The following is a 17,356-nucleotide window of genomic DNA, read 5'->3' as shown; positions in this document are numbered from 1 at the left end:
TACAAATGCGCTTTACACAATTGATGTGTGTATGGATTGTGATAAGAGCTGTATGAGCCCCTAATAAAATGATTTTAAAAAATAATTAACTGAAAGCAAATCAAGAAAGTGATTCATTAAAGTAATGCATTCCACTATTGGATTATAATGTACAAATAAACTACATCTTGAAATTAAAAAAAAAAAGTTAGGTTGGGGCTTCTCCCCATTCACATAGCTGCAAGACTGGTAAAACCAAGAGAAACGGGAAGACAATAGGCCTGTGTCTGCAGAAGCAAGGACTCCAAGGAGGACAGGGCAGATGGTAGGCTGCTGCTGATTGTCAGGGTTATCGACCACTGTGCCATTGGCTCAAGTCAGAAGAACCCCAAGGTCAACGAGCCAGATGCAGGGTCCTTCCCCAGCAAAACATCAAGCAGGTTTTCCCACAGCCATCACTATTATTTGAAGCAGGCCACATCTCCAAGGAAATTTACATGAATGATTTTCTATTCATCACGCATCTAATTATGGAGGTGATTACATTGTGTTAGATTTGGGTTTGAACTGCCAAACCACTGAGAATATTGGCTCTGTCAAGTTGACACAAAAGCTTAACTGTCACAAGTAGCAAACAAAAATGCATCAATAGAAAAGAAATATGTTTTAAACAAATGAGTTTTATTTTAGAAATGCAATGGTGGCGTAAAATTTTAAAAATAAATGAGTTTACCTTGTAAAGAGACGTTACCATGTAATCTATATAAGATTTACTCAGTAGATGCAGAAAAAGCATTTGACAAAATGCAAATAAGATGAAAACTCTCAGTATGCTGTTGCTATCAGGAGTCAAGTCAGTTCGGACTCATTGGGACCCCGTATGCAGGAGAACAGAGCGCTCACAAGCATAGTCAGGTCTACTCCCATTGCTGCACCTGCTGTGCCAATCATTCCGTCGAGGCTCCTCCCCTTTGCTAGCACTCTGCCTCACATGCTGGCCTTCTGTAGGCACTGGTCCCTCTTGATAACGTGTCCAGGGTACATTAGTGTACGTTCACGATATGAAGAGCAGGGCATAGTGACATTTCTCAGTAAACTAGAAATAGAAACGTTCTCATTTTGATAAAGGACATCTAAGGAAAGTCTACAGCTACACTTCATGGTGAACTGTCAAATACTGGGCCCTATGAATAAGAATAAGACAAAGAAGAATAGGAATAAGCAAATATTTACTCTGACCTTTTTTATGCAACATTTCAATGGTAGTCCTATCACGTACAATAAAGAAAAATAAATAAATAAAACACAGATACTGACAGGCCACAAAGCTCGTTATGCTTATCAACAAGATCATGTATGAAGAAAATTCTAAATCTGCAAAACTATTAATGGAACTAAGCAATGCATTTAATGATTTTATCTATGGTAACAATAAAATATGCAGGCGTATTAGGAATAAGTTTAAGAACACGTGCAATATCTCTAAAACTATCTATAAAACTCTAAAACCTAAAACTATGAAGGCTGACAATCATAAAGAATATGTAAGTAAGTAGATCAGTGCACAATTTTATAAAATGCAAGATTCAACACTATTGGGATAATTCTAACAAAATATATCAGACCATCACTTTCTTTGTAGAATATGATTAAGTGATTTTTAAATATACATGAAAATACAAGGTACTTAAAATAGTTAAAACTTGTTAATAAAACAAGAATTTACCTATATGATTTCTGGACTTATAAAGCTATATTCATTGAAAAACATAATATTGACATATCAAAGAAACAAATTGAAGAGTTCAGTAATAGACTGAAAATATCTCAATTGATTTTTAATGAAGTCACTAAACAAATTCAATAAGGTAAAGGGAATGTTGTCACCAAAAGTTCTGTACACTTGCTAAACGTATGGTGGAAAATGAACCTCACCCCAACCTCACACTGTACACAAAACCCACCATCAATCGAAGACCTAACTCTAAAAGTTGAAGCAATAAAACTTTTAAAATCGTGCATCGACAAATATCTTTGAGACCTTGGTGGGCTTTTTGTTATGCAAAAAGATCACCAGTGGAGCCAAGCAGATAATCACTGGTCAAGTGCATAAGCCAGTCAGGGTACAGTTTAGCAACAATGAAACATACAACTTTCCTCTACTTCCTAGATGCTTCCTCTCCCCCCACCCCCCACTACTATCAGGATTCCAATTCTACCTTACAAATCTGGCTAGACCAGAGGATGTACACTGGTACAGATAGGAGCTGGAAACACAGGGAATCCAGGACAGATGAACCCTTCAGGACCAGTGTTGAGAGGGGCGATACCAGAAGGGTAGAGGGAAGGTGGGATGGAAAGGGAGAACCGATTATAAGGATCTACAGATAACTACATCTCTGGGGGACAGACAACAGAAAAGTGGGTGAAGGGAGATGTCAGACAATGTAAGATGTGACAAAATAATAATTTATAAATTATCAAGGGTTCATGAGGGAGTGGGGAGCGGGGAGGGAAGGGGGAAAAAGGAGGAGCTGATACCAAGGGCTCAAGTAGAAAGCAAATGTTTTGAGAATGAGAAGGGCAACAAATGTACAAATGTGCTTGACACAATGGATGGTTGGATGGATTGTGATAAGGGTTGTACAAGCCTCCAATAAAATGGTTTAAAAAAAAACAAAAGAAAATTAAAATGTTGATTTTATTATCTTAATTTGTGTGCTTTTCATCACAAAATATAAAGCTGTAAATATTAGGAACAAGGAAACATGAGCTTGTATTCTGCGCATTTATGTGTAACAATTCATTGAGTCTAAATCAATTTTAAGAACTCAGGATTGAACTGTGTGCCTTTTCTGGGAGGGACATTACATTGTTTATAATACATAAACTCTCTGTCTCATGTAGGTCTTCACTGGGATCTTCACGGCAGAAATGTTTCTCAAAGTCATTGCCATGGACCCTTACTATTATTTCCAAGAAGGCTGGAATATTTTCGATGGTTTTATTGTGAGCCTCAGTTTAATGGAATTGGGTTTGGCGAATGTGGAAGGATTGTCAGTTCTCCGATCATTCCGGCTGGTAAATGAACTAAGAGAATCCATAATGTTTACTTTGTAATTAATTTAAGTAGTCTTCCTCTTCAGTTAATAGTAATTATCAGATGCTGACTAATTTTAATATTCTTTAGATGCGTTTATAAAATAAACCAAATTGTCTCACAACCAAAGGTAACTTCTCCATCTTCATAGCCATAATAGGCAGATTAAATTTATTCAAACAAAGAGTTGAATGTTATCTCATTATTTATTGAAGAATGAGAGCCATATCAGAGTGAAGAAAAAAAGGAAGAAAACGCAGGTAACCCATATCACCAATAAATGACCGTATAGCTCACTCAGTAGAAATTTACTTAGCAGTGAATGAGGTTGGTAGGGATTTAGTAAGGGAGCCTTTTGGTGGGAGCTCAAGAATTAGAGCTGTTCATTGCTCCCCTTGATTCCAAAGAAAAAAATATATTTTGGGGGACCAAGAATCATGTACAAAGGATGGAGTAAATAAAGCAAATATCTTTTCCAAATCACAAAGTCCACTAAGAAAGTTACTGTATATCCTATTAGTTTTCAAGAAAAACATCTTTCTTTCAGTTCTGCTACTTGAGTTTACTCTAATTATGACTACTTAGGAAATACTAGATGCTTATAAATACAGTTATGAAAGACAGATTATTATGGATGGTTTATCTTAAATAGTAATTATTCCCAAGACTTTGATGTGAAATCTTTTTTAGAATATTTCCCTTACCACTTTCAAAGTCAAATTTGTGTCACTACCCTTAGAGCTATGGTTTCCTTCCCTTATTTTCAAGAATAGAAATAGGTGTAATTTTAGAAGAGTATGAAAATTAAACAAAAATTAGAAATGGCTGTATGGTAAATAGCATCAGCAACTAATGTTCATAAATATTTAGCAAACTTGCCTGATAATGTGATACAATTTGGGGAAATAGGGAGTATCTTTAGTGGTTTACTAATGTCTCAAGCTCTTTTGCATGAATGATTTCTTGGGAGTTAATTAAACACTTAATTGCTTATATTCACTACTTTGAGTCATTTGGATACCAATGATAATGCACAACTAAGCCTGACATTTACTGAAGCATCTGAAATAAGATGCTGCTGCTGGTTAGCCATGAATGGTACTTGAGAGGCCTCTATGAGCTAATACAACCAACATGTCAAGCAGTGGCAGATAGCCATTTACACTCTTTAATGAGTTAATTAAGTCACCAAAGACATAAAGGTGACAAGATTCAGTTTATTACTTAAGTCCAAATAAGTCTGCTTTAAATACTATTAATCTGCTCTAAAGCCGTTTTCAGCTTAAATGGCTAGCTAAAGTCTGAGATTATAACAATCTAAAGATGGAAAGGATTGTTTTAGCTGTGATAATGCATATAATCTGTTACTATTATTTGCATTTGTGAATTTCAGCATGCTATATTAAGTGAACTGAAAATATATTCACTTTGTGCTTTTAAATAATGAGAGTCTCTACTCTCTGAGATGACCTCTGTTATTGAACCACTATTTAACTGTAGATAGCTTAGTTCCTTACTGAAAAATAAAAGGTATAAAATATATGCTTACAGTAGGAATCTATAAAAGTTGGTGAATTTTATTACTAAAAAGCCACAATAAGACTACGTAATATGATAATTTTATTTATGATATGGACTAGTTCAGAGCGAAAACAACACAAACCAAAAATCCTTACAGATACTGGAAGACTGCTGCTTAGTTCGATGATAGTGGGACACACTAATAATTTATCCTTCTGTAATGGGGACAGTCATCTGCAGAATTTCCCTGTATATGAAGTTGCAGGTTATTTAGAAGGTAGGTCAGTAACCGCCTTCTTGCTTTGATTTCCAGCTCCGAGTTTTCAAGCTGGCAAAATCCTGGCCCACACTGAACATGCTGATAAAGATCATTGGTAACTCAGTGGGGGCTCTGGGTAACCTCACCTTGGTCTTGGCCATCATCGTCTTCATTTTTGCCGTGGTCGGCATGCAGCTCTTTGGGAAGAGCTACAAAGATTGTGTCTGCAAGATCTCCAGCGACTGTGAGCTCCCCCGCTGGCACATGTCTGACTTCTTCCACTCCTTCCTGATCGTGTTCCGAGTGCTGTGTGGGGAGTGGATAGAGACCATGTGGGACTGTATGGAGGTCGCTGGCCAAACCATGTGCCTTACTGTCTTCATGATGGTCATGGTCATCGGGAACCTAGTGGTATGTAAATGATATTTTATTCATTTTCACTAAAAGATTGTGTAAATATTAAGAAAAGAAGATAAAAGCACGATCAACTGAGGAATATTTTATGCAGTTATTTTGTATCAAAGACATTTCCAGTTTTCAATTATTCATGACTACAGGAGCCAGTTATAATTTTAACTGTGTGAGAGTCTGGGTAGACTAGAGATATAAATTCATAAACACGCATATGTGTTTAAGAGAGCGTTTTATATAAAGCATAATTGTACATTAAGAAAGCATCCCAACCCTGTTCAGATCAAGTCCCTGAATCTGGTATTAGCCCCTATGTTCGATACCAGTCTATAAAGTCCTCTTCAGACTCACGAAACACATGTGATGACAGGAAGATCACAGGCCAGTGGGTGGGAAGTCTTGTGGATCCAGTGGCGTTGTAAGCATCTCGGTGGTGGCAGGGGTCTCCATGTGGCCCCTCCAGCACCCAGCGCGGCATCAGGGTAGGTCCATGTGGCTTCTCCTGCTCTCAGGGCATGGAGTCTATCGACGTAGTGCCATGTGTCTTGTCAGTAGAGTGTCTCCAAGGGAGTGAGAAGAGAGAGAGAAGTGTCTCCCGCCTCCCAGGAGGAAAAACCAGAATTTCCAGAATCCTTAGAGGAATGCCATGCCCACAAAGAGGCCTCCCTGGCTATATCTTGATTGGTAGCCTAGACTCCACCCCTACACTCTTAATCCTCAAATTGACACCAGATTATGTACCTACCATGCTATTGTAATCTACATAAACCCTCAGAATATTTTTTCAACCAAAGTTGTTCTACTAAGTCTCTTACTCTTTTATGGAGAGAACCTTTCTGCTTTTTATCTTTTACTTGAAAAAAGCATGGACATGCTTCTGAGAAAAAGCATTCATTTTATTTAAAGCACTAAAAACGAGCAACTTGAAAATATTTCAAATAAATTAGAAACCATGTCAGCCCATAATTCACCATTAGAGGCATATGGCATATTCATTACCCATAAAGTACGTTGTGAACAAAGAGCTTGAGTGAAGAAACCGTTACCATCATATTCTATAAAATAAACCATGTCTGGAAGCTACTATCTGAGATGTAGAGGCATATGAAGAAAGAATAGGACGATAAGTATGATACTCAAAAGAATAAAAATAAAAAGTTACTATTATTTACATTATTATGAAAGATTGTAAAAACAAAGTACCACATGTCAAATTTAAAATATGAACACATTGCTCTTTTAGCATGACAGGTATGACCCAAGAAAGTTTTAACAAAGAATTCAGACTTGACATATTTTTAATTGAAGTATAAAACATAATCTGGTAGATCATCCCCTGTATTGGGCCATTATGGGTCTCCCTGTCATATGTACTATGGTAGTTATATGAGTTATTATGTCTTATTAATAGTATTATGTATTATTATTATTATTATGTGTTATTAATAGTCTGTGCAGTATTGTGGGGGCAAAGAACAACAGTCCCTGAGAGAAGTATCAGCATCTTATATTTCAAATATAAACTACTTATACTAAGTTGATTGGTTAGGGCACAATCCGCGAAATAGAACAAAATCTGCTATAGCCAATATTTCCAAGAATCAAGTTTACAGACTTAATTGCCTCTCCTATAGTTAGTCGTCAATTCCCCAATAGAAGAATAATGCAAAGAATAAAAGAAAATCTTGTCATTTTCTTTTGATCACTTTTTAGATTTCATTCTCCCTACTACCAGCTTAAATAACTCTAACATATAATTTTTTAAATATTATAATAAAATATATTTAACAAAACATTGTTAGACTTTACATGTACAAGTCAACAAATGAATTACTTTCATCATATTGTGCTACCATCATCACTCTCTTTATAGAATTTTTTCATTACCCTTAACACTCAATACCCTTTAACCAGTACTCACGCGTCTCAATTTCAAAGCATAGTGCAAAGCTACTGTAATCAAAACTGTCTGGTACTGGCATAATAGGCACACAGACCTAAAGAATAGAATTGAGAGTCCAAAAATAAACTCATACATCTATGGCCAATAGATGTTTGATAAGATTGCTAAGGCCACAAAATGTCATCTTTCCTGCTATTAGGGAAAATTGGTTAAAAAAGTAAGACCACTTGTACTTAATGGACTTCCTCCTACTTTTCTTCCTTGTCTTCCTCACCTGAAGTGAGAAAAGTGCCCGAGAGGCAAGCAGGTATAACTCCCTTTTTGACCCACATGAGCAGATGGGTTATCTCTGTTCTCTCTGTTGTTCTTGTTAATAGCTGCCATGGTGTCTACTCAGTCTCAAGGTGGAATGAAACACTGTTTGGTCCTCACAACTGTTGTTATGTTTGGGCTCACTGTTTCAGCTTCTACATCAATCCATGTCATTGAGAGTTTTCCTCTTTTTATTTTTTGCTAACCTTCTGCTTTATCAAGCATGATGTCCTTTTTCAGGGATTGGTCTCTCCTGGTAACATGTCTAAGTACATGAGACAAGGTCTCACCATCCTTACTCCTAAGGCACATTCTTGTACTTCTTCCAAGATAGATTTGTGTTTGTTGTTGTTGTTGATATGGTAGTTTCAATATCCCTTCTAATCAACATCTTGCATTCATATGATACATTTGCTATAATTTATGAACCAATATTGATCATTACTATTAAAGATCATTAGGACTCACTTCTGCAATTTTATAATCTTTTGAGTTGGACAAATGGATAATGAAAAATAGTGTCACTCCCCTTCAAATGCTCTGTGCTCCGCCTCCATCCCTGAACCCCAGGCAAGCACGAGTTTACTTATTATCTACAGTGTTGCCCTTTCCAGAATATAATAAAGTTAGAATCATATAATATGTACGTTTTCAGACCAGGTTCTCTCACTTAGAAATGTCTTTTACTGGCTTGGTAGCTGATTTAATTCTTTGACCACTGAAGAATATCCGTTGTATGAACTTACCTCTATTTGTTTATACATTCACTTTGTAAAGGACATATTGGTCAGTTATAATTTTTGCAATCATGAATGAAGTTGCTATTAACAAACATGTTCAGGTTTCTGGGTGGAAATAAGTTTTAGACTCATTTGAATCAAGTTTAAGATTGTGTGTGAGGTTTAGATGAGCTTTGTAAGAAACGACCTGGCTGTTCCAAATTGGTTAGGCCATTTTGCATACTCACCAGCAACGAACGAGTTCTCCTGATGCTCCACCTCCTTACCAGAACTGGGTTTGGCCCCCTTGGAGGATTGTGGCTCATCTGAGAAGGGTCTGTAGGAGCTCTGGTGAGCAGGCTCAGTGCTCTGTGAGAGAAAGATGTGGCAGTCTGCTTCACTGCATTTATTTATGGACTATTTATTTTGCCTTGGTGCTAGCATAGCATTCAATTAAGTTATTGATTGATAGTACAACATAGGAAAATTTATAAAGCTAACAGAAAACTCTGATATTGTTTATAAGTATATTACTAGAAAGGAAATAGCAATAAAGAATAAACATAAAACTTTGCTTTTTCATTAACTCTGCTCACAAGTAATTAAAATAAAAGACCTCAGAACTGTACTATGAAAACAGAAACATAATGTGTATGCATTATTGATTGAATCGTGAATTATTGTTGAGTTGATAATAATTCTTGCATTACTGAATTTTTTTGAGAAATATTATATAAACCTTGTTATATACTTAAATAAAACATAGGAGGATCTGGCTAAATGACAATTACAGACTGAAAACACAGTAAAAAGCTGTTTTCATCACTGGTAGCCAGTAGCGATACTCCTCTAGAATTTGACTGTGAGGCATGTTTCTGAGATGAAAGAGCTCCTAACTTAACAGCACAGGTGCGCATCTGAGAAAAAGATAGAGAGAAGGGGACACTGAGGTGGTAGGGCTGGGGATGAAAAATCACGAGGACAGGATCAGAATAGTAGCAGATTGCATACATATCAGGGGCCTTCATAAATCAATGGAGAAGTCTATTGTCCTTCCATTCCATTTTCTTCCTAATTTATTCTACCACCCTTTCGTATACATGTATTACAAAAATGAAAATAAAGAAATAAAGTGCCCACTGCCATTGCCCTGAAGAAGGAAGAGAGGTGACCGCTCCTCTGGAAAGATTAATTGATGTGTATCATGAAAATGTTCCTAATAGACAAGGAGCATGCATCAGCCCACATTAAATTAAATCTGGAGTGTAAGCCTGGCAACAAAATTAGATTTTGCGATGGAAACAGCCAATAGTCTATTTATTCTATTTTCATTTTCTTTCATCCAAATAATAAATTCGAAGGTGTACCTTAATAAAACATATTTATTGAGAAGTTAAAGACTAATGAGGTCTCGATCTGAATACCCAGAGTTGTGGCACAACTTTTTTTAAACCATCACTGTTTAGTCTAACTTATAAATCGTTAAATAAATGAGCACTATCCCTAATAAGCTCATTGACCACAGTTCTTTTTTTCCTTTCTTTTTTAAAAAAAGTCCCATAGATGGGGATTAAATTCAAGGAATTTAGAACTTGAAAGGCTATCCTTGGATTCTTCTTGTTTGTAGCTTAGTCCTTTTGAGCCTTCAACTACCTCTATGCTTCCTTTGTTCTGTAGGTTTAAACACTGAAAGGGACCAAGCTGCATTCTTGTTTCACCGCTTATAGCAAAGAGCAGATTTTATTACTTTTTGGATGCAAAGGGCATTTATAGAGGTCTAGATAAAGATATGTACACATGCAAATATATTTATATATGAGAATGGGGAAATAGATCTATGTGCATGTATTTATGGCAGTAAGGTAGCAGAAGGACATTGGGCCTCCACTCAATGCAAGAATACTTTCTTCTATTAAATTGGCATTCTGTGATTGTCACATTCCCGACACAACCACTAAAGACAAAGTGGGTGAATAAGCAAATGTGGTGAAGAAAGCTGATGGTGCCTGGCTATCAAAAGATATAGCATCTGGGGTCTTAAAGACTTGAAGGTAAACAAGCAGCCATCTAGCTCTGAAGCAACAAAGCCCACATGGAAGAAGCACACCAGCCAGTGCGATCACAAGGTGTCGAAGGGATCAGGTATCAGGCATCATCAGAACAAAAAATCTTACCATAATGAATGAGGGGGGAAGTGTGGAGTGGAGACCCAAACCCCATCTGTAGGCCACTGGACATCCCCTTACAGAAGGGTCTCGGGGAGGAGATGAGCCAGTCAGGGTGTGATGTAGCAGCAATGAAAAATACAACTTTCCTCCAGTTCCTAAATGCTTCCTCACCTCCCACCCCACCCTCACTATCATGATTCCAATTCTACCTTGCAAGTTTGGCTAGACCAGAGCATGTACACTGGTACAGATAGGAACTGGAAACACAGGGAATCCAGGGCAGATGAGGCCTTCAGGACCAGTGGTGAGAGTGGCGATACTGGGAAGGCAGAGGGAGGGTGGGCTGGAAAGGGGGAACCGATTACAAGGATCTACATGTGACCTCCTCCTCCCTGGGGGATGGACAACAGAAAAGTGGGTGAAGGGAGACGTCGGACAGGGCAAGATATGACAAAATAATAATTTATAAATTATCAAAGGTTCATGAGGGATGGGGGAGTGGGTAGTGAGGGGAAAAAATGAGGACCTGATACCAGGGGCTTAAGTGGAGAGCAAATGTTTTGAGAATGATGAGGGTACTGAATGTACAAATGTGCTTTACACAATTGATGCATGTATGGATTGTGATAAGAGTTGTATGAGCCCCTAATAAAATGATTTTTTTTAAAAGGAGGAAAAGAAAAGATTTGACCCCATGTATTCTTCTTGCTTTTTAGGTCCTGAACCTCTTCCTGGCCTTACTCTTGAGTTCATTTAGTTCTGACAATCTTGCTGCCACGGATGATGATAATGAAATGAACAATCTCCAGATTGCTGTGGGGAGAATGCAGAGAGGAATAGATTATGTGAAAAGAAAACTCCGTGAAATCATTCAGAAAGCCTTTGTTAGAAAGCAGAAGGCTTTAGACGAAATTAAACCTCTTGAAGATCTAAATAACAAAAAAGACAGCTGTGTCTCTAATCATACCACAGTGGAAATAAGCAAAGACCTCAATTATCTCAAAGATGGAAATGGAACCACCAGTGGCATAGGCAGTAGTGTAGAAAAGTATGTTGTGGATGAAAGTGACTACATGTCATTCATAAACAACCCCAGTCTCACGGTGACTGTACCAATTGCAGTTGGAGAATCTGACTTTGAAAATTTAAATACTGAAGAATTCAGTAGTGAGTCAGATATGGAAGAAAGCAAAGAGGTAGGTGGTTTTTGACAAACAAGGTATATTGGTCTTATATATTTCTGTTGCTTTAAAACCTACCAGAGTGTTATAAAATAGTTTCTTTTGCTAAGAAAATAAGAAATATCTGTTAATACATTTTTCTCTGGTAAATTGGTGATAGATAAATTAATTATAGATGAAAATATTGGTAAAATAATGATAAGCTTATATTTTCAGATACACACTCTTGAATTGTGATTAAATTAATGTGCAGGTTAACATGAAAATTAGTATTCTAAAACAATTTTAGACTTCTAAAAATATCTCTGGTTATTGATTTTATTCTTTTACTTCTTTCACAATAGTGACTTTGATGGAAAGGTAGTTCTAGCTCTCTTATGAAATACTTAACAAATTGTGTTTTTTTTATTTATCTTGAACAAGCATATTTGTTCATGTAATATCTGCTTGAGATCTTGCCATGAAACATATATGATATATGTCATGCCAAGATCTAAACATAGATATATTTATTCATGTGTTCTGAAGTAAATATTTTTTAAAGGAAAGTAAGGTAATGATGAGAAATCACTCTGAAATTAGTTTTTAATCCTCCTGAGCTCACAGCATGTAATTTAAACAAACAACCTAAAACTATGATTTTATGTGAAATTGTGAATTGACCAATTTAACACTAAGAGTCCTGGTAGCTTAAAAATAAAATATTATTTTATTGTAAGAACCCCAATAAAATGATCCTTTAGTAAAAATAAAAAATAACAGCTAAATATATATATATATATATTATTTCATTTATAAGAGGCATATGAATACAAGAGTGAATAGGGTTTGTGTTTGTTTATAGATTAATAACTAGTGAGTTAAGGTAACGAGAAAAAGGAATGTAAAGCCTTAATGTTTAGTTGCTTAGTATACAAAAATGAAGACAAGATTCCCTGTGCTTAAGTAAATTCCCTTGCATAAATAAAGCAAGCTAAAACAATCATAAACAAAGATGCACCATCTCCATCATTTGAATTGATTACAAGGAAGGTAGGACCTTTTATTGCTACTTTTATTCTAAGAAAGGTCATTTAGGGCATTTGGGACATGAAAGAATACAATTTAATTTGCATGAGGAAGTGATGCTACCAAGATACCATGATGCACAGAGACCAGTTAATGAAATTACGAAGAAAAATATATTTTCTAGTATCTAATCTTACTATTTCAGTCTGTATTATCAGATTTAACCCATAAGATCACTAAAGCTTATGCTATTGTCCATTCTCTCTGGTTTATTAGATAAGTAGTATCACAAACTTAGTGTTTGACTAAGCATGAGAAGATTATAAACTTGACATTCACAGAAAGTTTAAATATAGATAGTAATATAAATTAGGATAACTGAATAAGTAACTGGGCCATTGACTTACAAAACAGCTGAAATAAGAATAACTGTGTCATTGGGCAAAGAACTGCTGAAATGTCTTGAAATGTGGCTTTTTACTAAATACAATATTATTTAAACATTGGAATAACATCCTAAAGTCCAGTTAATACAATTTTGTATATGCATAGTTGGTGGAGCTATGCTGAAATAGTGGAGCCTAATTTCTAATGTTGTATATGCTCAAAGTCAACCTTTAGGAAATACTAGTGGGTCCTTAGAAATTGAAACACATATTTTTCTTATATTATCTTCACATGATCCCTAAGAACAGATACTTTTCCCTGAAGTAAAGAAAATTAATTTTTATATGTGTTTAGTTTTAGAGTCTGATATACACTAAGGATGGATTGTGAAAAAATAATAGTATTGGGATTTAAATCATATTAATTTTTTGAAGTACTTTAGAGGTGTGATTTTTTCATTTGACAGCCAGTCTTTATTTTTTTAGAAAATGTAAAGTTCAAGTATCCTCTCAATCTTTTGTCAAAAGAACATGTATTGTGCTTCACCTCAAACCGTTATATTTAACATCGGAGGGATGTTCAGAAAGTGAAATCTGAGCTATCGTTCCAGTTGCTCTTGTTACCATTACAGTTTTAACATTTTTTATTTCCTGCTCTAAAATGAGTGACACAGAACCTATCTCCTAGTTGGAATTATGCACAACTAATATAGTATTTGAGCTGTTAAGTTCTTCCAATATCTTCCCACCCTTGAAATAATCTGAGAACAAATGAAGTTGAGTATTTGAAGAAATCCCAGGCTTTGAGTTTATATCACACTTTCAAGAGAAAAGCTCGAGAACAGATGAGTGATGAGGGTAAGAGTCTAGGGAGGAGTTGCACTTAAGTTTCAATTTTTCAGTATTGTACATGGTAGTTCTATGAAAAGGAAAAGAAAAATAATTGTCTAGGGATTTCAAACACTCAGTTGAAATATTGCTGTAGTATTCAGTGTAGACGTAATTATCTGGTTATTTTCTGAACTGATGGATTGGGAGAGAGGTGTGTTAAGTAGCTATTTAGAAATGGCATGAGGACTATTGCTCTTCTTGTCTAACTGATTATAAAGTAAAAGAGAAAGATAGAGCTTTCCCCACTGTTGGCATCACTAACTGTGCACGTCTTGATAAGCAAGGCTATCAGAGTGCACCTGGAGGTTGTTTCACTTGCTGAGCGTTCGTTAGCGCATGTCATTTAATTCACACCATGGTTTGTAGACACTTTAACTCCTATGTTATTTTAGCTACGCTCAAAGTAATTCCTCTTAAACTTTTGTGATTTCCGGTAATTGATTTTTTTTTTTAAGAATGTTTAATCATGTTGAAGCCATGCTTGAATGATTATTTCTCAGAGTGAAATTTAGGAGTGCAATATGGTGACCTTCACTGCTTGCCGTTCTTACTTCTCACAGGAGTAAAATCAAGCTGGAGCCACCAAGGATGCAGCTCTGGTGGTTTTAACCAGCCAGAGACTCGCGCCACCACTTTCACCCAGGTTACCCAAGCAAGTTGTACATATATAAACCTAATCAGTTTCTAAATGAATTTGATTGGCCTGCATGTTACTCAGCTACCTCCCTCCCCATCCATTGGCAGTGAAATAGAAATGCACAGCCGCTCTGAGCCTGGGATCCTAAAGCATGGTCGGGCAAGTCTGACACCCCCGATGAGTTAGCTGCTAATGTTCTTATCATGTATTTTAATAGAACTTATATGCGATGAAAAGAAAAAAATGCATGCCTTTAAGGATTACTTAATTTCCATTTAATGCTACGTTTTTTTACCTTCTTGGGGCTTAAGGGAACCTTTTGGCGGTTTTTTCCAAACTTTGCGGAAGGCTTTTTTTCTTTCAACGTTTTTTTATTATTTTGGCCCAGATGGATGTATCTCCTTGGTGATGTTTCTCCTGTCATAGCACGTGTCTTGAAGGGTAGTCTGCAAATTAAAGAAATCTCTCATTCAGATGTAAACATCTTCAAGATTGTTTTAGTGCCAATAAGGTCAATGAATTGGAATGTTTACATTTTGCCTGACAGCAAAAGGGAACAATTTTCATCTGCCTCAAAGAGTTCATGGCATCTCTTTATTTAGCAGTCAACTAAAATTAGTTTGCATTTAGAGTAGGATCCCCTTAGAGATTCGGTTGGTATTTTCTTCAAATCTCACAAGAAGAAAAGAAAAAGAAATAAATGGGTTTTTCTGCTATAAAAACAGCAAAAAATACTGGGATATTGAGGTGTAGACTTAAAGACTTATTAAAAAAAACAATAACAAAAAACTGCCATTGAATCTATTCTGATTCATAGTGACCTCAAGGGTGTCCGAGATTGTAAATCTCCAGGGGAGTACAGAACTTTATCTTTCTTCCTAAGACCAGCTGGTATATTTGAACCTCTGACCTTGCAGATAGCAGCCTAATGCTTAACCCACTACCCCACAAGGGCACATATAGATGTTTACTTTTATATATTTTTTTTCTTTTTTTTTTAATCTTGAAAAAGTTTCTATTTCGCATTAGCCAGCTGGGCTCACTTTAGATGATTCCAATTTTGTTGGCAACATCTAAAGCGTCATCGTCAGGAGCCAGTTTTTAAAAATCTGGATTCCACCATTTTTATTCTATTGTCCCTTACTTCCCCCAAAATCCTACCCACCCACCCCCTCTCTTTCATCTAGACTGGCTAGGAAACTTTGTCTTGAAGGATGTTATTTTAATATCATTGTTTAAATTATTAATCATTTATATATACATAGATTATCCACTACAGACTCCTATAAAGGAAAAGATCCTTGTGAGCCTTATATTTCTCCCCAGGGGACAACTGAACCAATAACCTTGGGGCGAGTGGGCCTGTGCTTATGCCATGGTGCCACCAATGCTCCTTCTTGCTCCTTGACTGTTTCTTAAAGTGAATAAATATTACATAGCATGTGACTATAACAATGAGTATGACTCTTTTCTATGACCTTCCATTTGATAATTAATTGCCTGATGTGGAAACCACAACGGAGTACTCAAATATGTTGACTAAATTTTTCAATCCAATGGGAGTAGTGTTTGGAAGAACGCTACTGAATCCATGGCCTGATAGATATAGTTTCCCTTCCTTCTCTCACGAAAACTACAGAGAACCCTCCACATACACATATTTGGCTCTTTGGAAGAAGTAATGATCACGCATTCTGGACATTCTTTTGTATCAGGAATAAAATATTTACTCACTGGTTCTCTAGATGCATGAAAGGTAATGCCTTCATATTAGAGGAACGGTACCACATAAATAATGATCCAGGATGTGTTGTTCCCTAGGCATAAAAACACATATATATGGATATTCAAGGACTAGAGACATGTACTTTTGCCTCTTGTGTGTAAATTTTTCTGCAAAGTATGATATGTGGTTTCTTATGATATTGCTTCTTTCCCCGAGCTTCTTGGAAAGCAGCAGCGTTACTTTTCTTATTCTTCAAGTAGCTCATTTTCCAAGGTCCTGTATATGAAGGCCTTGTGAGGAAAAATGATTCGAGAACTCAGACTGACTGCTCTGGAGTCGATCCCGACTCAGAGTGACCCTGCAGACTAGGACTGAATGGTCTCTGTGGGTTTGGGGACCGTAATGGTGTCAGGGAGTAGAAAGCCTCATCTTTCTTCTGCACAGAGGCTGGTGGAGGCTGGTGGGCTCCAACTTGAGGTTAGCGCATCAGCTGGTAACCACAACCCTTCCGGAGAACAGTGACAGGTTGATTATCTACCAATGCATATAGGAGATTTCGCTGGAGGAAATGTGATGGTACACAAAATAAACAATAACTAATTTCCTTAGTGGTCACCCTTACATTATTATAGTGTCCAGTTCCCCAGAATAGGTCTGTGATCCTCCTTCAAGAACGTTGTCCACTCCCTAAGCCAATACAATCAATTACAGTGCGGGAGAGGGACAAAGCTGTGTAGGGTATGTTTGGATGAGCCACGTTGTGATGAGTTCAGTAGAAATCCATTTATCATTTTATCCTGAAGAATGTGTAGTCCTCCTGGGAAAATTTCCCACGAGATAGTGATGGGAGGCAGGGAGCTCTAACACACTTAATGCGAACTAAAAAAACCAACCTACCATCATCAAATTGGTCCTGACTCTTACCCGTGGTATAGGGAAGAGTCGAACTGCCCCATGGAGTCATTTTTTTCTTGTACAGCCATTGGGTGAATTTGAACTGCTGACCTTTCAGATAGCAGCCAGTTAACCACCGAGGAACAAAACGAGTCAAAGGAGCATCTCGGGGCCACTGGGAATAAAACTTAGGAGGAGCAGACCAGCTAGACTTTTGTGTCTGTTTTGCTGGCTACAGAAAGAGTTAAAATCCCCACTATT

General features: G+C 36.7%; 1 protein-coding gene across 1 annotated transcript in view; it reads left to right on the top strand.

The window, feature by feature from the left end:
• Positions 1 to 17,356, top strand: part of SCN2A (sodium voltage-gated channel alpha subunit 2) — a 160,688-nt gene that overhangs the window by 109,821 nt on the left and 33,511 nt on the right. The window contains exons 15-17 of the mRNA XM_045298020.1: positions 2,887 to 3,060; positions 4,914 to 5,270; positions 11,089 to 11,568. Of these exons, the coding sequence (XP_045153955.1) occupies positions 2,887 to 3,060; positions 4,914 to 5,270; positions 11,089 to 11,568 (1,011 nt within the window). The remainder of the gene's footprint in view (positions 1 to 2,886; positions 3,061 to 4,913; positions 5,271 to 11,088; positions 11,569 to 17,356) is intronic.

Source organism: Echinops telfairi, unplaced genomic scaffold, assembly GCF_000313985.2.
Source record: "Echinops telfairi isolate 266 unplaced genomic scaffold, ASM31398v2 ScPeMD7_4;HRSCAF=17, whole genome shotgun sequence".
Taxonomy (NCBI): domain Eukaryota; kingdom Metazoa; phylum Chordata; class Mammalia; order Afrosoricida; family Tenrecidae; genus Echinops; species Echinops telfairi.
Note: the sequence above shows the minus strand (reverse complement) of the source record. Positions and strands in the feature narration are given on the sequence as shown.